The sequence below is a fragment of the Myotis brandtii genome, unplaced genomic scaffold (genome assembly GCF_000412655.1).
Source record: "Myotis brandtii unplaced genomic scaffold, ASM41265v1 scaffold112, whole genome shotgun sequence".
Taxonomy (NCBI): domain Eukaryota; kingdom Metazoa; phylum Chordata; class Mammalia; order Chiroptera; family Vespertilionidae; genus Myotis; species Myotis brandtii.
The window spans coordinates 3062133-3078697 of record NW_005353838.1 but is presented as its reverse complement, the minus strand read 5'-3'; the positions used below and the strand labels follow the sequence as shown (position 1 = coordinate 3078697).

Sequence of the window (16565 nt, the reverse complement as noted above, 5' to 3'; positions counted from 1 at the left end):
TGAAAGTAGATAGAATTACTGATCTATTTAAATGGACATGATTTTAAGCTGCAGATTTAAATATTCTCTTCATAATAAGTGGTGTGTGTGTGCACTAGATAATTTCTCTGGCTCTTTCACTCTATATGATTCTGCAACAAATGTTGAATTCTGACATTTCATGCATTTCTATGTAAATGTTCAGCAAAACTTTTTATTTATTTATTTATATTTATTTTTATTTTTTTAAATTGTTTTATTGCTCAAAGTATTACAAAGAGTATTACATATGTCTCCTTTTTTCCCCACCCTTAACAATCCCCTGGTCTCCCCTACCCCCCAGTGTCTTATGTCCATTGCTTATGCTTATATGCATGCTCAGCAAAACTTTGTGAGTGATATGGATATTAGAATCTGGGGAAGCATCCGTTTAGAGAACCATTTTTTTGGATGGTGAGTGGGTCTAGGGTCAATTCAATTTGGAACCATAAATATGAGCAAGGAGCAGAGCTGCTCACACTGTAACTATAAAAAGAGTCATTAATTTAGTTCTATATCTTCATGGGGCTTCAGAGACAATTCAAATGTAGATTTCCAACCACCCCAGGTGTAAATTACATCAGGTATTTTTAGTCTTGTTCTATTTGCAATCACCAGAATAAACATAAATATTTCCTACATTTTTGTTCTTTTGGAATGGTTGGTTACTCTGTTGTTACCACTTCTCTACCAGACAGTTGTGTGTGCATCGGTGCTCACGGTGGCCTTGAATGGGCTGTTCATCCTCCCTAGTCCCCTCTAGGATAGGAAGGCTTGCCTTGGAATTTCCCTGCCTCCACTTTTATACCCATTTCTGTTTTCAGTCCTCTATTCCTTTCCCTTCCCTCCTACTTCCAGTCCTCCCTAGTGTTTGTCTACTGCCCTTTAGCTTATACCAGTCACATAACACTTCATAACCCTTCTTCTCCTGCCCCATCAAAGCTCACAGAATGGAGTTCCAGTCCTTCAGAGTCTTATTCTCAGTAAGATAACAGAACACATCTAATCCACTTACGAAAATAGTCTACTTATCTCTGAACATTTTGATAAGGGACATATATTAAACATTCAGGAATGGGGGTGGGGAGTATGGGTTAGCAGTGGTAGAGATCATTTTGGATGGGGAAACCTTTAAATTTTTCTTACATCAGACCAAGCAGGCAAAGCCTAAATATTGGGCAGGTACCATTCCTGCCCTTCTTTTCAAGGAAGGCTTGAGAAGGGACTCTGGGATATCACCAGGGTTGGTGGGATCTCTTCATTTATCAAAAGAAGCATCATCTAAATGAGTCCAGGTTGGATTAGGTAAGGAATAAAATTAAAAAGGAGGTATGTCCTTGATATCAGCCAAATTCATAGCCCGCAGCAGACGTTTGTGGTTAGCTGAGTCACACTGCCTTGGGATTAGCCAGCTCTACTTTCTGTTTCAACAATAAAAAGTCTTGCAACACTGCTGGCATGTGAGACAGAGGTATCCAGAAAGCCTTGGCATCTTTTCCAACAGCATAACGGGACTTAGGGAAGAGACTTGTGAGAGCATGGTCCATGCACTCCACCACCAGGGAGAGGTCCACGTTCACAAAGGATACAGTGCCCCGCAGCTTGTCCATACCTGTAAAAAGAGAACAAGTGTGTTTACTCTTTGATGAAAGGGGAAAAGGAGTCTGTAGAGGTGAGGGTACAAAGGGGAAGATGCGTTAGTGGGAATTTTGAATTTGCCATTATAATTGAGGCCCATTGTGATGGGTTTCTATCTATTTATCAGAAAATAATGCAGCGATGCTTTCTCTAGACCAGCAGTTCTCAACCTGTGGGTCGTGACCCCTTTGGGGGTCGAACAACCCTTTCACAGGGGTCTCCTAAGACCATCGGAAAACACATATATAATTACATATTGTTTTTGTGATTAATCACTATGCTTTAATTATGTTCAATTTGTAACAATGAAAATACATCCTGCATATCAGATATTTACATTAGGATTCATAACAGTAGCAAAATTACAGTTATGAGGTAGCAACGAAAATAATTTTATGTTTGGGGGTCACCTCAACATGAGGAACTGTATTAAAGGGTCGTGGCATTAGGAAGGTTGAGAGCCACTGCTCTAGACCGTTGGCTCTCAAAATTGAGTGGGTAGCAGAATTTCCTGGAGGGCTTGTTAAGGCCCAGATCGGTGGGTCCCACCTTCAGCAGGTGTAAGGTGGGGCCCAAGAATTTGCATTTCTATCAAGTTTCCAGGTGATGCTGATGGCACTGGTCCAGAGACCAAACTTGGAGAGGCACTACTTTAAAGCCACAAGGGAAACAACGTCATAAAGTATATGAGGCTCCTGAGCCCAGGGAGTTATGGGTTTGATTTTGGGTTTGTTTTGAGGGAGTACCATGTTTACAGGAAATGTGGGAATGCATGTGCACTTAAGCATGTGTGTGCGTGCACTCATGTGTCATGTGCCTCTGTAATCCAATGAATAAATAGAGAATCATCACTCCAAAGCCCTGACTCAGGAAGCTGAAGAGATCCTCCTTCTCAGGTAAGTGAAGTGTTTGAATAATGAGCTAAGACACTTTTGAAGAGGCTGGTGTGTCATCAGGGATTGGTAATGGCTTGGAACATTCCTCCTGTGCTCTTTTTGTTGTTGTTGTTGTTAATCCTCACCCAAGGATATTTTTCCATTGTTTTATAGAAAGAGTGGAAGGTATGGGGAGAGGACAGAGGGGAACATCGATGTGAGAGAGACACATGGATTGGTTGCCTTCCACATGCAACCTGGGCCAGGGATCAAGCCTTCAACTGACTGGAATCAAACCCAGGACCCTTTAGTCTGTGCGTTGATGCTCTATCCATTGAGCCAAACCAGCTAGGGCCTCCTGTGCTCTTAAAACATACCTGAGGTCCTGGCTGGTTTGGCTTAGTAGATAGAGCATCGGCCGAGGGACCGAAGGGTCCCAGGTTTAATTCTGGTCAAGGGCACATGATCAGGTTGCAGGTTCGGTCATCAGTGGGGCCTGCAGGAGGCAGCCGATAGATTATTCTCTCTCATCATTGATGTTTCTCTCTCCCTCTCTCTTCCTTTCTGAAATAATAAAAATATTTTAAAAGAAAAAAACATATCTGAGTTGTGTCTTCTCAAAAGAAAACTATTATTTTAAATCTTCCTTTCAACTTCAGGCCCCAGTAGCCACAAGTTGATCAAAGAGACTAAATGAGGTTACCTAATAAGCCTTAGTGGCTATTTTGAACTCCTATTACTCCAGCCTGGGAAACGAAGAAAGGTGAGCTTAAGTTTGTGGTCTACTTCGGAAAAGTGAGTCTGGCTGATCTCCAAATCCTGACTTGGAAAACTCTAAAAAGAACAACCAGTGTAACATTGGGCTCAAAGCCACATGGTACTTCTGAGACAGGACATTTGAAGCAGGGGCTAGTGCAAACGTAATTTTGAGATGGAAGTTGATGATATACTCATAGGCATTTATAAAGTATCAATGTTAGTATCAAATGGAGAGAGCGCTTTTAAAAGAGCATTTTGTTTCTGAATCTACTTAGAACCTTCAGAGTTGGTGAGTGAGGAATAATATTTAACGGCAGAGGTTTTAAATCTATAGTGACATGTCAGCACTGGGAGGTTTGTCAGACCAGAAGTTATAGTTGATATTTTGGGTGTCCCCCAACGATGTATATATTTATATTAACAGCTGATAATTCACTTAATTTTCACTCCTTTTCAGGTTTAACTGACTTGAAATAATGGGTGAAGTCAGACTAAACTTTGAACAAAGAAAATTTATCCTAAAGTGCTGCTAGACTTTTTTTGGGGGGCAGGGGGATACATAAAAGATAAAGTTTATGGTACAAAACTGTCAAAGAATCAAGGCAACAGTCGAAGAATCAAGGGCACATAAATACTGAACAAAATGATTCTTGATGTTTGCCATTTCATTGCTTCGAGTTATCAGTGATGGCTGTATCAGAATGATCATTAGTTTGAAAACAGGCATTGACAAAAAAATTATTCATTTCTGCAGATTATTTTAAATTTTGAAAATGAACTGTATGTTCATAAACACTGACTTTATAATAATTAAAAGTGCATATTCATTTTTTTGGGACCCCCTGTATATGTGTATATGTTTGCATCTGTGTGTGCGTGTGTGTATGTGTGTATGTATAGTGGGTGGGGTGGTTGAAGGAGTCAGTCATTCTAAAAACCTCCCTGGGTGGATCTGCCTTGGTCTTTGCTCCACCTTGTGAACTACTGGCCTTGAACCTTACCACAGTTGGCTGTCTTACCAAGCCCATTGAGGAAGAGGCTGGATTACAGCTTGGAGGAATAGAGTGACACAAAGTTAGGTGGGGCAGGGCCAGGGAGTTTGAGGTGGAGGCGCAATCCTGATATAGGAACTTCGACCAGCTCCTTAATGCCTGTTGACATTATAGTGTGGTGCAAAGTCAGGCTACCTGTGTTCAAATCTAGTACTTCCACTTATAACTCTGCAACTTGGGCAACTTACTTCTCTGTTTCTATAAAATTAAGGTGGTATCTATTTCATAAGGTTTATTTGGGCATTTTATTTATTTACTTTTTATTTAAGCATTTTAAATGAAAGTTCATGTAAAGTTCTTATAGTGGGGACAAGTACACATTATTATTTCTCCATCCCTGACTCAGTCTCTGGACTTAGTTACTTCTTCTATCTCCACTCCCCGTGCATTCCTGCTCCAGAAAGTTTTTACCCAAATAATTCCTTCCTATATTTTGGGCTTTATTCAAACCTGACCTGTCCCATAAAGATTTCTTAGCTAGTATTTTTTTTTCTTGGTCTGAATTCCTTGGGCAATTAGAGACCACATGATATAGCACCCTTCTGGACTATAGGGATATGTCTAAGAAGTAAAGGATTGATTTTCTTTATGCTGTACAGTCTCATTGTTTTACAGTCTCTCTTGGTTACTTTTTGTTTTCAACTAGATTATAAGCTAGTTAAGGGTCAGAGTCTAAGTCTTTATATTTTGGGACCTCCATAAATCCTGGAACAATGTTAAGTGATTGATTGGTAGAGGAGTTTGGGTAGAGGTGAAGACCAGGAGTTGTATTGCCTTGGGTAGGACATTTCACCTTCCAAAGCCTCTGTTTACTATTCCTATAGTGTTGTGTGTTTTTTTGAGGGGTAAATGATACACATAATTTATAAAGTGCTCAGTATGGAACTTGGCACTTAGTAAATGCTCAGAGGAGCAAGAGATGACATTGGAATTAGTAGGAATACCTGATCCATATTTAAGATCCCTATTACTATGGAACCTCATTTTTTAATATATGTTTGAGTCTCCTGCATACTGGCTAGGACAATGAATCCCAGAGGACCCTGGGTCCATCCCCAAAACTCACATTTTTCAATGTAACCTTCTCCGTATTGGTGTTTGATATCAGGAGACAGGTCCTTCCAAATGGCAAATTTCTTCTCAGCAGCCTTTACTGGATCTGATAATCCTGTTTTGAATAATCCAGGTTCGATGCAACAGACATGCACACCAAAAGCTTTCATGTCCCGTCTGAGTAAAAAACAAACAAACCATTGATGATGTTCAGTGGAGGTTCATTTGGAAAATGCTCGTGACATTTTCTTGTGAAACTTTTCACGGGATCAGAGAATCAGGTGCATTGGACAGGAGCATCTTGTTCTGCCCTCTCAGTTTGCGGATCTGAAGGTCAGGGTGGTGAAGTGAGGGCTGGTTTAGTGACAGAACAGGACAGGGACCTGGGTAGACCCACCCCCAGCCCAGTGTTCCCCCTGAGCCTACCCTCATTGAATTGACAAGCATTTGGGCTGAGGACACGTTTCTTTTCAGTACATAGCATACTTTATGGTGAAATTGACCGATGACTAGTCTGGCTGGACAAGTTTACCTCCATTCTAGGAATGTGAGGAGACTGCAGCATGAATGAGGATATGCTGAGGGACACAATATGACTTGACTAACCTGTTCCCTAGGCCACTCAGCAAGCTCTTTCATCATCTCACTGCAGAAAACCCAGACCTATGCATTTACCAGGCAACAGGGTTTTGGTGAAATCATGGTCCCCGTTTCTTTAAAGCAATCCAGTTATGTGAATAATTATTTCCTATATTTAATTTATATTTCTATCAAGAGTATATAAGGAAGTAATTATTCATTTTACAGAAGACTCTACCAACCATAAGACTTACCAAGAACTTTACCAGTAACCTTAAATTATGATTTAATTGATCTTACATTTGCTTTCTAGTAACACACCTATTGTTTAGTTTGAAGTATATTTTACAAAAATGCAAATTAGCTTGATTTTGAAATAGTTTGAAGGGTACGTTGCTTGCATTGAAATGAAAAAGATTATTTTTCAACCTGATTGTATTTTTCTCGCCTATCTTCTGACCTCCTGTGGGTTTGGAAAGTGTCAGTGCTAAAGGGGTATATGGGAAGACTTTCCTCTCCATCTACTCATGAAAATAACATCCTCCAGGGACAAATGGCTTTAAGTCATCCAACTAACCTTACCAGGTGAGTAAAACCAGTATGAAACTAGTATGTTGCTGGGCAAATACAGCTTTAAAGAGCCCCAACCCTTTCCCAATAGGACAGCTGCCCCCAAATCCTCCTGGAGCTGCCACTGGACTGTGGCCTGCATGCACAACACCATTTCCAACACTTGTTCCATGACTTAGAAACTTATGAACACTCTCTACTGATTAATTTCAGGCATAGCACAGCCGCGTTTGCAATCCCACAAACCCTTCCGTTGAAATATCTTTTTAAAATTAAGTATGTCTCTAAGTGTACTAACATTTTATTATGATACTGTTGCTGAGAGAGTGGAACCAAAGGGCAACCAAGCAGATTGATGGAGGTTCTCCATGACCTTGCTACTCAAAGTGTAATCTCTCAACCAGGGGCAGCACTTGGGTGCTTGTTATAAATGCAGAACCCAGGATCCACCCCCAGGCCCACTGAATCAGAACCTGCATTTTGAAAAGATCAAGGCGATTCATATGCACATTAACACTGAAGAAGCATTGTTCTGACATTGTCTTGTGTGTTTATTTCTTGGAAGAATCAAACCTGGAAACCTGATTAAATAGCAAAATGGAGTTGCTCTGTCTCTATTAATCTCTGTAGAATAATCTAACCTTTTATTAGTAAGCTACACCTAGAACCATGGTGTAGATCAGCCGTGGGCAAACTACGGCCTGTAATGATGTTTACTTTGAATTTATATTAGTTCACACAAACACTCCATCCATGCTTTTGTTCCGGCCCTCCCGTCTAGTTTAAGAACCCATTGTGGCCCTCGAGTCAGAAAGTTTGCCCACCCCTGGTGTAGATCATAACTCTAACATGTACCTGCAACTAGTTGAATAAATAAATGGTTGAATTGAAGAAAAGATAGTATGTAATTTCATCTTTTCTCTTGCCTATCATAGCACACTCAACTGGATACTTTCCATTTGCCCCACTGTCTCCTCCACCCATGTGTCTGCTCTCCACGCTGGGAGGCCTGCCTGTATTAACTATATTTTAGCTTCTGTTTGGTTCAGTCAATTGGGAGCAACAGAGGAAGAGCAGAGGAAGCAATGGGAAGAGGTTGGACTAGTTATTACTCCTGTGATGTTGACACTGGTTAATTTTATCCCTCAACTGAAGGTGACTGCCTCTATGTATCCAGGTTCTGGAAACTGCCCTTTCTTTTCCCTTCAGTCTTGTGGGTAGAGATGCGCGGCTATCATTAATTTCCTGGACATTACATTACCCTTTGGGATTTCACTACATGACTCTGATGCTTGCCAATAGTCCTTTAAGTAAACTCTGCTCCATTTGCCCAGTTTTAATGTCCTCCCTTTCCTACCAGAAACTTGATTGATACAAAGAAACGGGGCTTTGAACTGAAAGTGACAGCTTCTGGTTCCAAGTAAGATAGATTACTTCCCCGTCTCTCCCACTGAATGTAGCTACAAAACCTGGACAGAATGCATGGAGCAGCTATTTAAGAACTCTAAAATGAAGATGTTAGTAGGCGAGGGAGGGAAGAAGACCATGTTTTGAAGTGCCACTGAACCACTAGAAAAATACAATAACTAAAATAAAATATTTATCTGTTGGGCTCGATAGCAGAATGAAAATGAAGGAAAGTCAGTGCACTTAAAGATAGATCATTAGAAATATCCGAACAACAGAGAGAAAAACAATGGAAAAAGTGAAAAGAACCCTAGGGATCTGTGGGACAACCCAAAAGTCCTAACGTTTGTGTTATAGAGACTCAGAAGGAGAAGAAAGACTGGATTGCAAAAAAAAGTTTAAAAAAATTAATAGCTGAAAACTCCCCAAATCTGGAAAATACATAAACCTACGGATTCAAGAAGCCCTGTAAACCTCACACATGCTTGGGGGCACAGAGTTGGGGCATTTATTTGTTAAACTGATACTTTGTTTTGAGCTCAGGGGTTCTCTGAAAGCACACAGCAAAATGATGTGATAAGCCAACCATGTCAAACTCGTGGCCTGCAACAAATATTTTTGTGGCCCAGCCAATATAGCGTATGTAAGAAACTTTTTAATAAAAATTTTGTAACTTAATTTTTACAATATCCTACATAATTATTAAAAATGAACTACAACATTCGCTAATGACTGACTTCTATAATCACGTTGCATTCATTTCCCTTATGCGCTTTACACGCAGATGCACCATTTCTCTCCACTAGTACCAGCAGCGAATATTCTAGCAGCTGATTGCCACGTCATTAGTCTTGGACTGACTTGTTTGGTGTGAGCAAAGGGAAATGTTTCACTTTCGGAGAACAAGAAAATTAGATTTATTTGCATTATGCTTATTAATTTGTGCAGTTATTCAGTGTCTGGTAAGTTAATGTTCAAGAAAAAAATATTAATTTTTATTAAAATGTTCTATTGTTTCATGTTAACGATTACTCATTTATTTCAGTCCTTTGTATTCAGCATGTCTCTATTGAAAAAAACCTATGGTGTTTTTTTTTTTTGCAATGCACATAAACTTAAACCTTGTTTACTTGGCCGGGGTTAGCCTTTGAGTTTGACATGCTTGTGATAAGCTATATATTGGGAATAATTTAAACCACTAAATAGAATGTCTGGTACATAATAAACATTCAATAAATGTTAGCTGCTATTATTTCTTGATACATTTGCTTTACCTTAAGCTGTCATTGAAGGCTTCTACTGCGTATTTGGATGGTGTATAGCCTCCTCCACCAAATGCGAGACGACCCCCAATGCTGGAGACATTGATGACCCTCCCTCGAGCTTTTTTGACCAAGGGAAGCATATTTAAGGTCACGTCGATGAGTCCGAACAGATTCACTTCTACAGGTTCTCTGTAGTCCTTCACCGTCAGCCAGTCGGTTGGAGCCAGCACGCCGAGAACACCAGCATTATTGATCAGCCCCCAGAGACCTAGAACAGAGAGGAAGGAAAGGAGATGTGGTAGAAGCATCCTTAATGGAAATACAGCCTCTGCTTTTCACAATGGTGCCATTTCCTCCTCTAGTCATACTCTCGCTTTGAAATACGCTATAGTTTTGGGAAGTGACAGCAGGAAGCGTGGGAGGCTGAATTGAAATAGTTGAACTTCTGTTACTGGAAGCCAGTATTACAGTTATTCTATTTTTTGGTTCTGAATGTCAAATGCTGCTACTCAGTGAGACTTTTTGTTTTTTAATTTCAGATATAGAGTAAATTGGTCTATTTTTCTACCTTTCTAGATGGCAAGGCCAGAGCATATTGATAGACTGTTTATATGGATGAAGAGCAGCATCCATCTATGTCACCTTTATTTTTGGCAAAAAATCCCATCATTCACTTGGCTTATTTATGTTGGGAAACATTTAATATGTGCAAAGGTGTTTGGAATTCAAGCTTTAAAAATTATGTGGAGTCTATCAAACCATTGTTTTTGAGGAATAGACTCTTAACAATATGATGAAGATGTGATAGAGAAAAACATTTGTGGTTGTTTTTTTCCATTTGTGGGCTTATTAAATATCTTCATCCATGAGACTATTTCAAACTTCATTCAAGCCAGTAAAAGTCCTCGAGTTTAGAATGCTGCCACCTTAGCAGAATGAGGCCCAATGGCTCACTACTCTACCATGACTATCAAAGACACCTTTACTGAAATTCTGAGGCCATTTTCTACGTTGGCCATTTTGCAGTGAGAAGCAGATTTCAGGTATCCAGATGACAGTTTGGGAATTGTTCCCATATTCTCCTGTAGATTTTAACCCCAAGTTCCTTTGCTGTGTATGTGGCTAGAGTAACACTTCACTGGAGAAGACCAGGAAAAGTTAAACGCCCACCTCAGTTCTACCTTCACCAGTGGGATTTAAAACTGAGGATAACTTGAGCTGTGTTTCTCATGTACGCCCAGGGACTATCCTAAGATTCAGGGGCTATCCTAAGATTTCTCCAATCTTCTCCAGTGTATAGTGGGCATTTATGAGACATTTTCTTGAAAGGCCACTTAATATCCAAGCACATTTTACTAGCTTTAGTTACTTCGCAACACCCCTTCCATTCTTCCCAGCCCCACGTCATTCACCTTTTTCCCCAACGTGGTCTTTCACCCACTGGGCAGTCTTCTTGACATTCTCTGGGTCAGTCACATCCAGAAGCACAGTGTGAAGCCTCTCGGAGGTTTCCGCCTTTAACGCTGTTGATCCCGCGTCAGTCAGACAGGCAGCAATCACGTGAAATCCTTTTTTATCAAAAGTCCTGGCCGCCAAGTTTCCAAAGCCCGAGTCACAGCCAGTAATGAAGATGTACTTATCAGTGATGTCTGCAATCGTTGGTTGTCTTTTACTAGCATACTTCCATAGAAAACCACAAAGGACTAGGAGGGCTAACATCCATAAGAACATCGTTTTCCTGTATCCACAAGATTACTTCTTTCTTGAACAATAAAATAAGATGTTGTCCTGAGTGTACAAAATTAGAAAGAAAATTCAAATTAGGACCATCAGACCCAGGATTGATGAACTTGAGGTATTTTAATACATTTGAGTGGATAAATAGTTTTCAAAACAACTCCTTTGCTTAGGAAGATGGCCATTTAAGTGCTAAACCACTTCTCTAAAGTGACGCAAAAATTAACCAAGTAATAGTAAAAAAAGTAAGCGAGAGAAAGAGAAAGAGAAAGAGAAAGAGAAAGAGAAAGAGAAAGAGAAAGAGAAAGAGAGAGAAAGAGAAAGAGAGAGAGAGAGAGAGAGAGAGAGAGAGAGAGAGAACTCTGAGACCCTTACAACTCAGTGCAGACAGTGTTGAAGTGCAAGGCCACCAGTGAATTCATTGAGAGAAGGTGAGATGAATAGGAAGAGATTGAAAGACAGATGATGGCCAAGGGCACAGAATCCTAAACCACAATCAGTAATTCTCAGATTCTGACCTCTCTGGATTCCAGCTTCTGTGAGAAAAAAAATCACATGTACAGAGGACAAAGTAGAGCCAATTTATACTTTAAAATTGTGAAGCTTTGACCATAGATGCAGGAGATTGACCTGGAAAACTAATTTTTTCAGGACTGGAGACAACCTCAGGCCTAAAATCAAACAGGCAGAGAGAACCCTGGGCATAAACCACTTAAAAAAATTTTTTTAAAGAAAATTTTATTATTTCATGAACACTTACTGCAGCAATTTAGAATTCTCACAATTATTTTTAGATTAAGAATAAATGTCAAAGAAACAGTACTATAGGAATTTTATAGTCTTGACCATTTAAATGTATATGCCACCTTGAAAGGTCCACTAAATATTGTACAGGGTTTGGCTACCTATAATAATAAAAGCGTAATATGCTAATTAGACCAAACAGCCTAACGACCTTCTGGGCGACCTTCAGGATGAAGCCGGGGCTGTGAGGGCCAAGACCCTTGCACGAGTTTCATGCATTGGGCCTCTAGTAAAATAATAGTTGTGGATGAATGAGGCATTATATCATTGAAAACAAGTATAATATTAATTTGGAAGTGTAATATCAAAACTATCACAGGAAAAGATTTCAGACTATCTTAGAATCTAAAATTCCATATATAATATAGTGTTATTCACAAAGACAGCCAACCCTATTACTTGTACTGAGGGTAATGATGTCTGGGGAAGAGCAAGCCATCTGGTAGGAGGAAATGAATAAGAGCTGTAGGGCTTTGCCTCCTTGCCTCAGGTCTGTGCATCAAGGCAGTCCCGGCCTCCTACCTCACAGCTATAAGGCAGCCCAAAGGAAGATTATCAGGTCCCACCCCACATGGGAGCAGCCCATGGCCTGTATTGGCTTTCTCTGCTTATGGAAGGAAGAGAGGCCACAGAGAACATCCCATGTGAGAAAGACCTTATTCCTTCCCCCATGGAGCCTCAGAGTTTCCTCACTTTGCCGTAGGTCTGCACACACCTTTACCCTTGACCCGGAAACACCCTTAGAATCAAGAGAGGCCTTAAGTACCTCATTGAGGACAATGGATAGATAGGCCCTGAGTTCAAGTTCAGGCTTTATGGATGCTTCTGGAATCATGGCTGCTCATAGACACTGTGTTCAAAAAGTACTGGCAAGGCCAAGAAATTTTATAAATTTTGTTTGGGCTTTTTAATATATATAATGATTTTCTGGCTTTTCCTTTGAGTCATTTTTTAAAATTGCTCTTTTTTTTCAGCTTGTAAAAGTGACTTGTGCTCATGGTAAAAATATTTAGCAAATGCAGAAAAAAAAGAGAAAGTAATGATTATCACATTTGACTCTTAATATTTTGTGGGTTTTTTTCTAGTTTTTTTCCTTTGTATATAAATATTCCCCACATAATAAGGATTTTAAACACACACACAGAGATTAAAATTAAAATACACTCATGTGCACACATACAGACAATTTTATTTCTACTGCTTTATAAGGAACAGATCATTTCAGATGAAAAATGACTCAATGTAATATAACTTTTTCACTTCTCAAGGAAATTTTAGGTTCTTCTTTCATTTCCCCCCCTGACAAAAGATCTATAGCTAAAGAAAGAAAGGATAAAAAAACTGTCAATTGATAAAAATTATTCAGAGGTAAATATTAAAATATGGTAGGTTTGGTCTTAGCTGGTTTGGCTCAGTGGATAGAGCATCGGCCTGTGGATTGAAGGGTCCCAGGTTTGATTCCAGTCAAGGGCACGTACCTTGGTTGTAGTGTGTATGGGAGCCAACCAACCAATGTGTCTCTCTCACATGGATATTTCTCTCTGTCTCTCCCCTTCCCCTTCACTCTCTCTAAAAAATAAATGGAAAAATCTCCTCGGGTGAGGATTAACCTACAACAAAAAGGTAGGTTTGGGCAAACTAGTTGATTCTTGTGGTATGGCTGTGATTATTTCTAAAGCAGTCAAGTTTTTAGACTACACTGACTTAATAATTTGGTGTAGTTTCCCCAAATCTTCCCTGTGTAGGAGTTACTGATTTGTTGCAAATCACTGTCCACGTAGCAGGATTTCCCCTTCTCGAATATATAAATACATTAAAATGTATAATTTGGGGGTGAGGGGGGGTAACTAACTTTTATAAAATTACCTATGTAGACATTTTAAGGAAATTTTATATTTATAAATTCAACTGGTGTAGTGTTTTGCTTAAGTCTGGCCTTGGTAAATAATTATCGAGTAACTAAATACAGTATTGAATGTATTTCCTGAATGGAATCTGTAGGCTTCATTGCAATTCAAATCCCATGGAAATTATTTGAAAAAGGCAAATGTTCACACAGGTTAATGTGCCCTGAAGCAGAGAGTGAGACTTTCTGTGTTGTCCTGTTTTGCCAGAGAAAAGCATAAGGGGAGTAACAATAAAGCAATGGCTCACCTTCCTGAAGCCTCCTACACTGCATGTTTACTTTTAACTCATTTGATCCTCTCAACAACATTGTGAGTTAGACAGGGCACATTATTTGCCTCATTTTACAGAAGAACTAATATTCCAACTAATAAATGTAAAAGGAATGATGGAATTAGAAAACCACCAATTTTTTCAGGCAAGAATGTTCAATGGATGCTAAAACTAGTGGATGAAATTCTGATGAGAAAAAAATAATTATAGAATTTCAAAGAATCTCCCCATAAGATGCATACTAACTTAAAAAAAAAAGAGCAATAGTAATTTCACAGTGGAGAAATCCAACAGACAAGCACCTGAATCAACTTACATGTAAAAGTGCAGTGTAGAAGGTTTCACAAAGGTAAGCCATTGTTTTACTGTTACTCCCCTTATGCTTGCCCCTGGCAAAACATGACAACACAGAGTCTCCGCTCTCTGCTCTAGGAGACATTAAACCCCATGAGCATTTGCCTTTTTCAAATAATTTCCATGGGATTTGAATTGCAATGAAGCCTACAGATTCCATTCAGGGACTATAGTCAATATTGTGTTATTCAAAGATTATTTATCAAGGCCACACTTAAGCAAAACATACACTAGTTGAATTTATAAATATAAAATTTCCTTAAAATCTCTACATATGAAATAAAAATTAATACTACTGGTTATGGGACAGACCAAGGTCATGTGCCTCCTGGTATGGCACACTCTTCAGAACCCGCAAAGTCAGGAAGGCAAAGAAAGATAGGAAGACAGCTGTATCAGTCTGAGTGTGATCATAAAATGAGAGTCACTATAAGAATTATAGAAACAAGGAGGGTAATATGGGAATCAGGGATTACATGATTATAGTGGTTGTGGGGGAATGAAGGCCTGGAAGGATGAAGCTGAGAGATCAGGAACAGTTACTAGTGATGTCAGCCTGAAGCCCTGGAGCATGGAGAAGCTGCAGTTTGTAGCGAAGTTGAGGAATGGCTACCACCGTGATCATAATGCAAGAGCTCATAAAGCGGCCTGCAAAGCCGCCGTGTCTTATCACGGCGACTTCTCAAGAGCATAGTTTCCACTTCACTTCCTTTATTCTGATCTCTAATAATGAACTTTGTATTATTATTTTTTTTTTAAAGAAAGACTTAGAACTGTTCCAGATGCCACACTGGGAAGGATGCAGAGCACGCCTATGCATAACCAGAAGCTGATCATACACAGACATATCTTTCAGTTCTACTTAATACATGACCTGTACTCTTCAAAAACATCCAAGTCATGAAGGAAAAGGAAGACTGAGGACTGTTCCAGATAAATGAAGATTAGAGATGTGATAACCCAATACAACATGTGATCCTGGACCAGAAAATCTTTTTTCTTTCACCCAAAAGAACATTTCACTAGGTCAACTAGTGAAATTTGAGTGAGATCTGTAGGTCTGATAAATAATATTGCATTAATATTAGTTTTTCAATTTTGATGATTTACTATGATTATTTTGAAAGTATCCTGCTTTTTAGGAAATACACACTGAAATATTTGAAGATTAAATAGCACTGTATCTTCAACTTACACTCAAGTAATTTAGAAAATAATAAGAATATGTACACAAATAAACATATAAAAACACATATGTATGTACATAAAGAAAAAATGAGAATAAAACTGTGATTAAATGCTAATATTTAGAAAATCTAGGTAGAACTTTTCCATAAGTTCTAAATTATTTCAAAATAAAAGGTTGAAAATTTGGCAAGGGAAAATAAAACATTTTTCTAAGAAAAGACTTCAGTATCTAGTGACTTTGTGCACCAAGTTTTCTGCCTTCTACTTTCTGGTAAGTTCACCTCCACACTTTCTGGAGAAAAACAAAAACTCAAGCCAAAACAGTCATCCTATCCCCTCCCCTCCCCTCCCATCCCTTTCCTTCCCTTCCCCTCCCCTTCCCCTTCCTTTCCCTCTCTTTTTCTTTCTCTTCTCTTCTCTTCTCTTCTCTTCTCTTCTCTTCTCTTCTCTTCTCTTCTCTTCTCTTTCTTCTCTTCTGTTCTCTTCCCTTCTCTTCTCATCCTTTTCATCTCCCTCTCAGCCTACTCCTTACCTAGCCAAACCCATTTTTATCTGGTAACAAGAAAACAAAGAGGAGCATTTTAGTTGTTAAAGATGGGCTCACATTAAATTGTGTTGTCAGGCCCTGGCCGGGTAGCTCAGTTGGTTATAATGTTGTTCCAATATTCCAAGGTTGCGGGTTTAATCCTCAGTTAGGGTACATACAAAAAGAACCCAATCCTATCTAATAAAAGAGTAATATGCAAATTAACCATCACTCTGACACAAAGATGGCAGTGCCCATAGCCACAAGATGGTGGTGCCCAGTCCTCTCAGCCCCGCTGGAGTCCTCCAGTCCTGGGGAGCAGCCGCTGAGAGCAGGGCCTGCTTAGCCGTCACCCGCGGCGACCTGGGAGCGGCCAAACGGCCCCGAAGACCACGCACAGCAGGGCCTGCTTGGCCGTCACCAGCAGCAACCCAGGAGCGGCCAAGCGGGCCCCACAGACAGCAGAGAACCACAGGGAGTGGGCCTAAGCCGTCAGTAGGACATCACCTGAGGGCTCCCAGATTGGAGAGGGTGCAGGTCAGGCTGAGGGACCCCCGTGCCA

The 16565-nt window shown here is 39.8% G+C and overlaps 1 protein-coding gene across 1 annotated transcript in view; it reads right to left on the bottom strand.

The window, feature by feature from the left end:
* Positions 1 to 610: 610 nt before the first annotated feature.
* DHRS9 (dehydrogenase/reductase (SDR family) member 9) overlaps positions 611 to 16565 on the bottom strand; it is a 21898-nt gene continuing 5943 nt past the window's right edge. Inside the window, exons 2-5 of the mRNA XM_005857546.2 lie at positions 10629 to 11004; positions 9226 to 9484; positions 5409 to 5572; positions 611 to 1630 (exon numbers count right to left, since the gene is read on the bottom strand). Of these exons, the coding sequence (XP_005857608.1) occupies positions 1407 to 1630; positions 5409 to 5572; positions 9226 to 9484; positions 10629 to 10947 (966 nt within the window). The 5' untranslated portion in view covers positions 10948 to 11004 and the 3' untranslated portion in view covers positions 611 to 1406. The remainder of the gene's footprint in view (positions 1631 to 5408; positions 5573 to 9225; positions 9485 to 10628; positions 11005 to 16565) is intronic.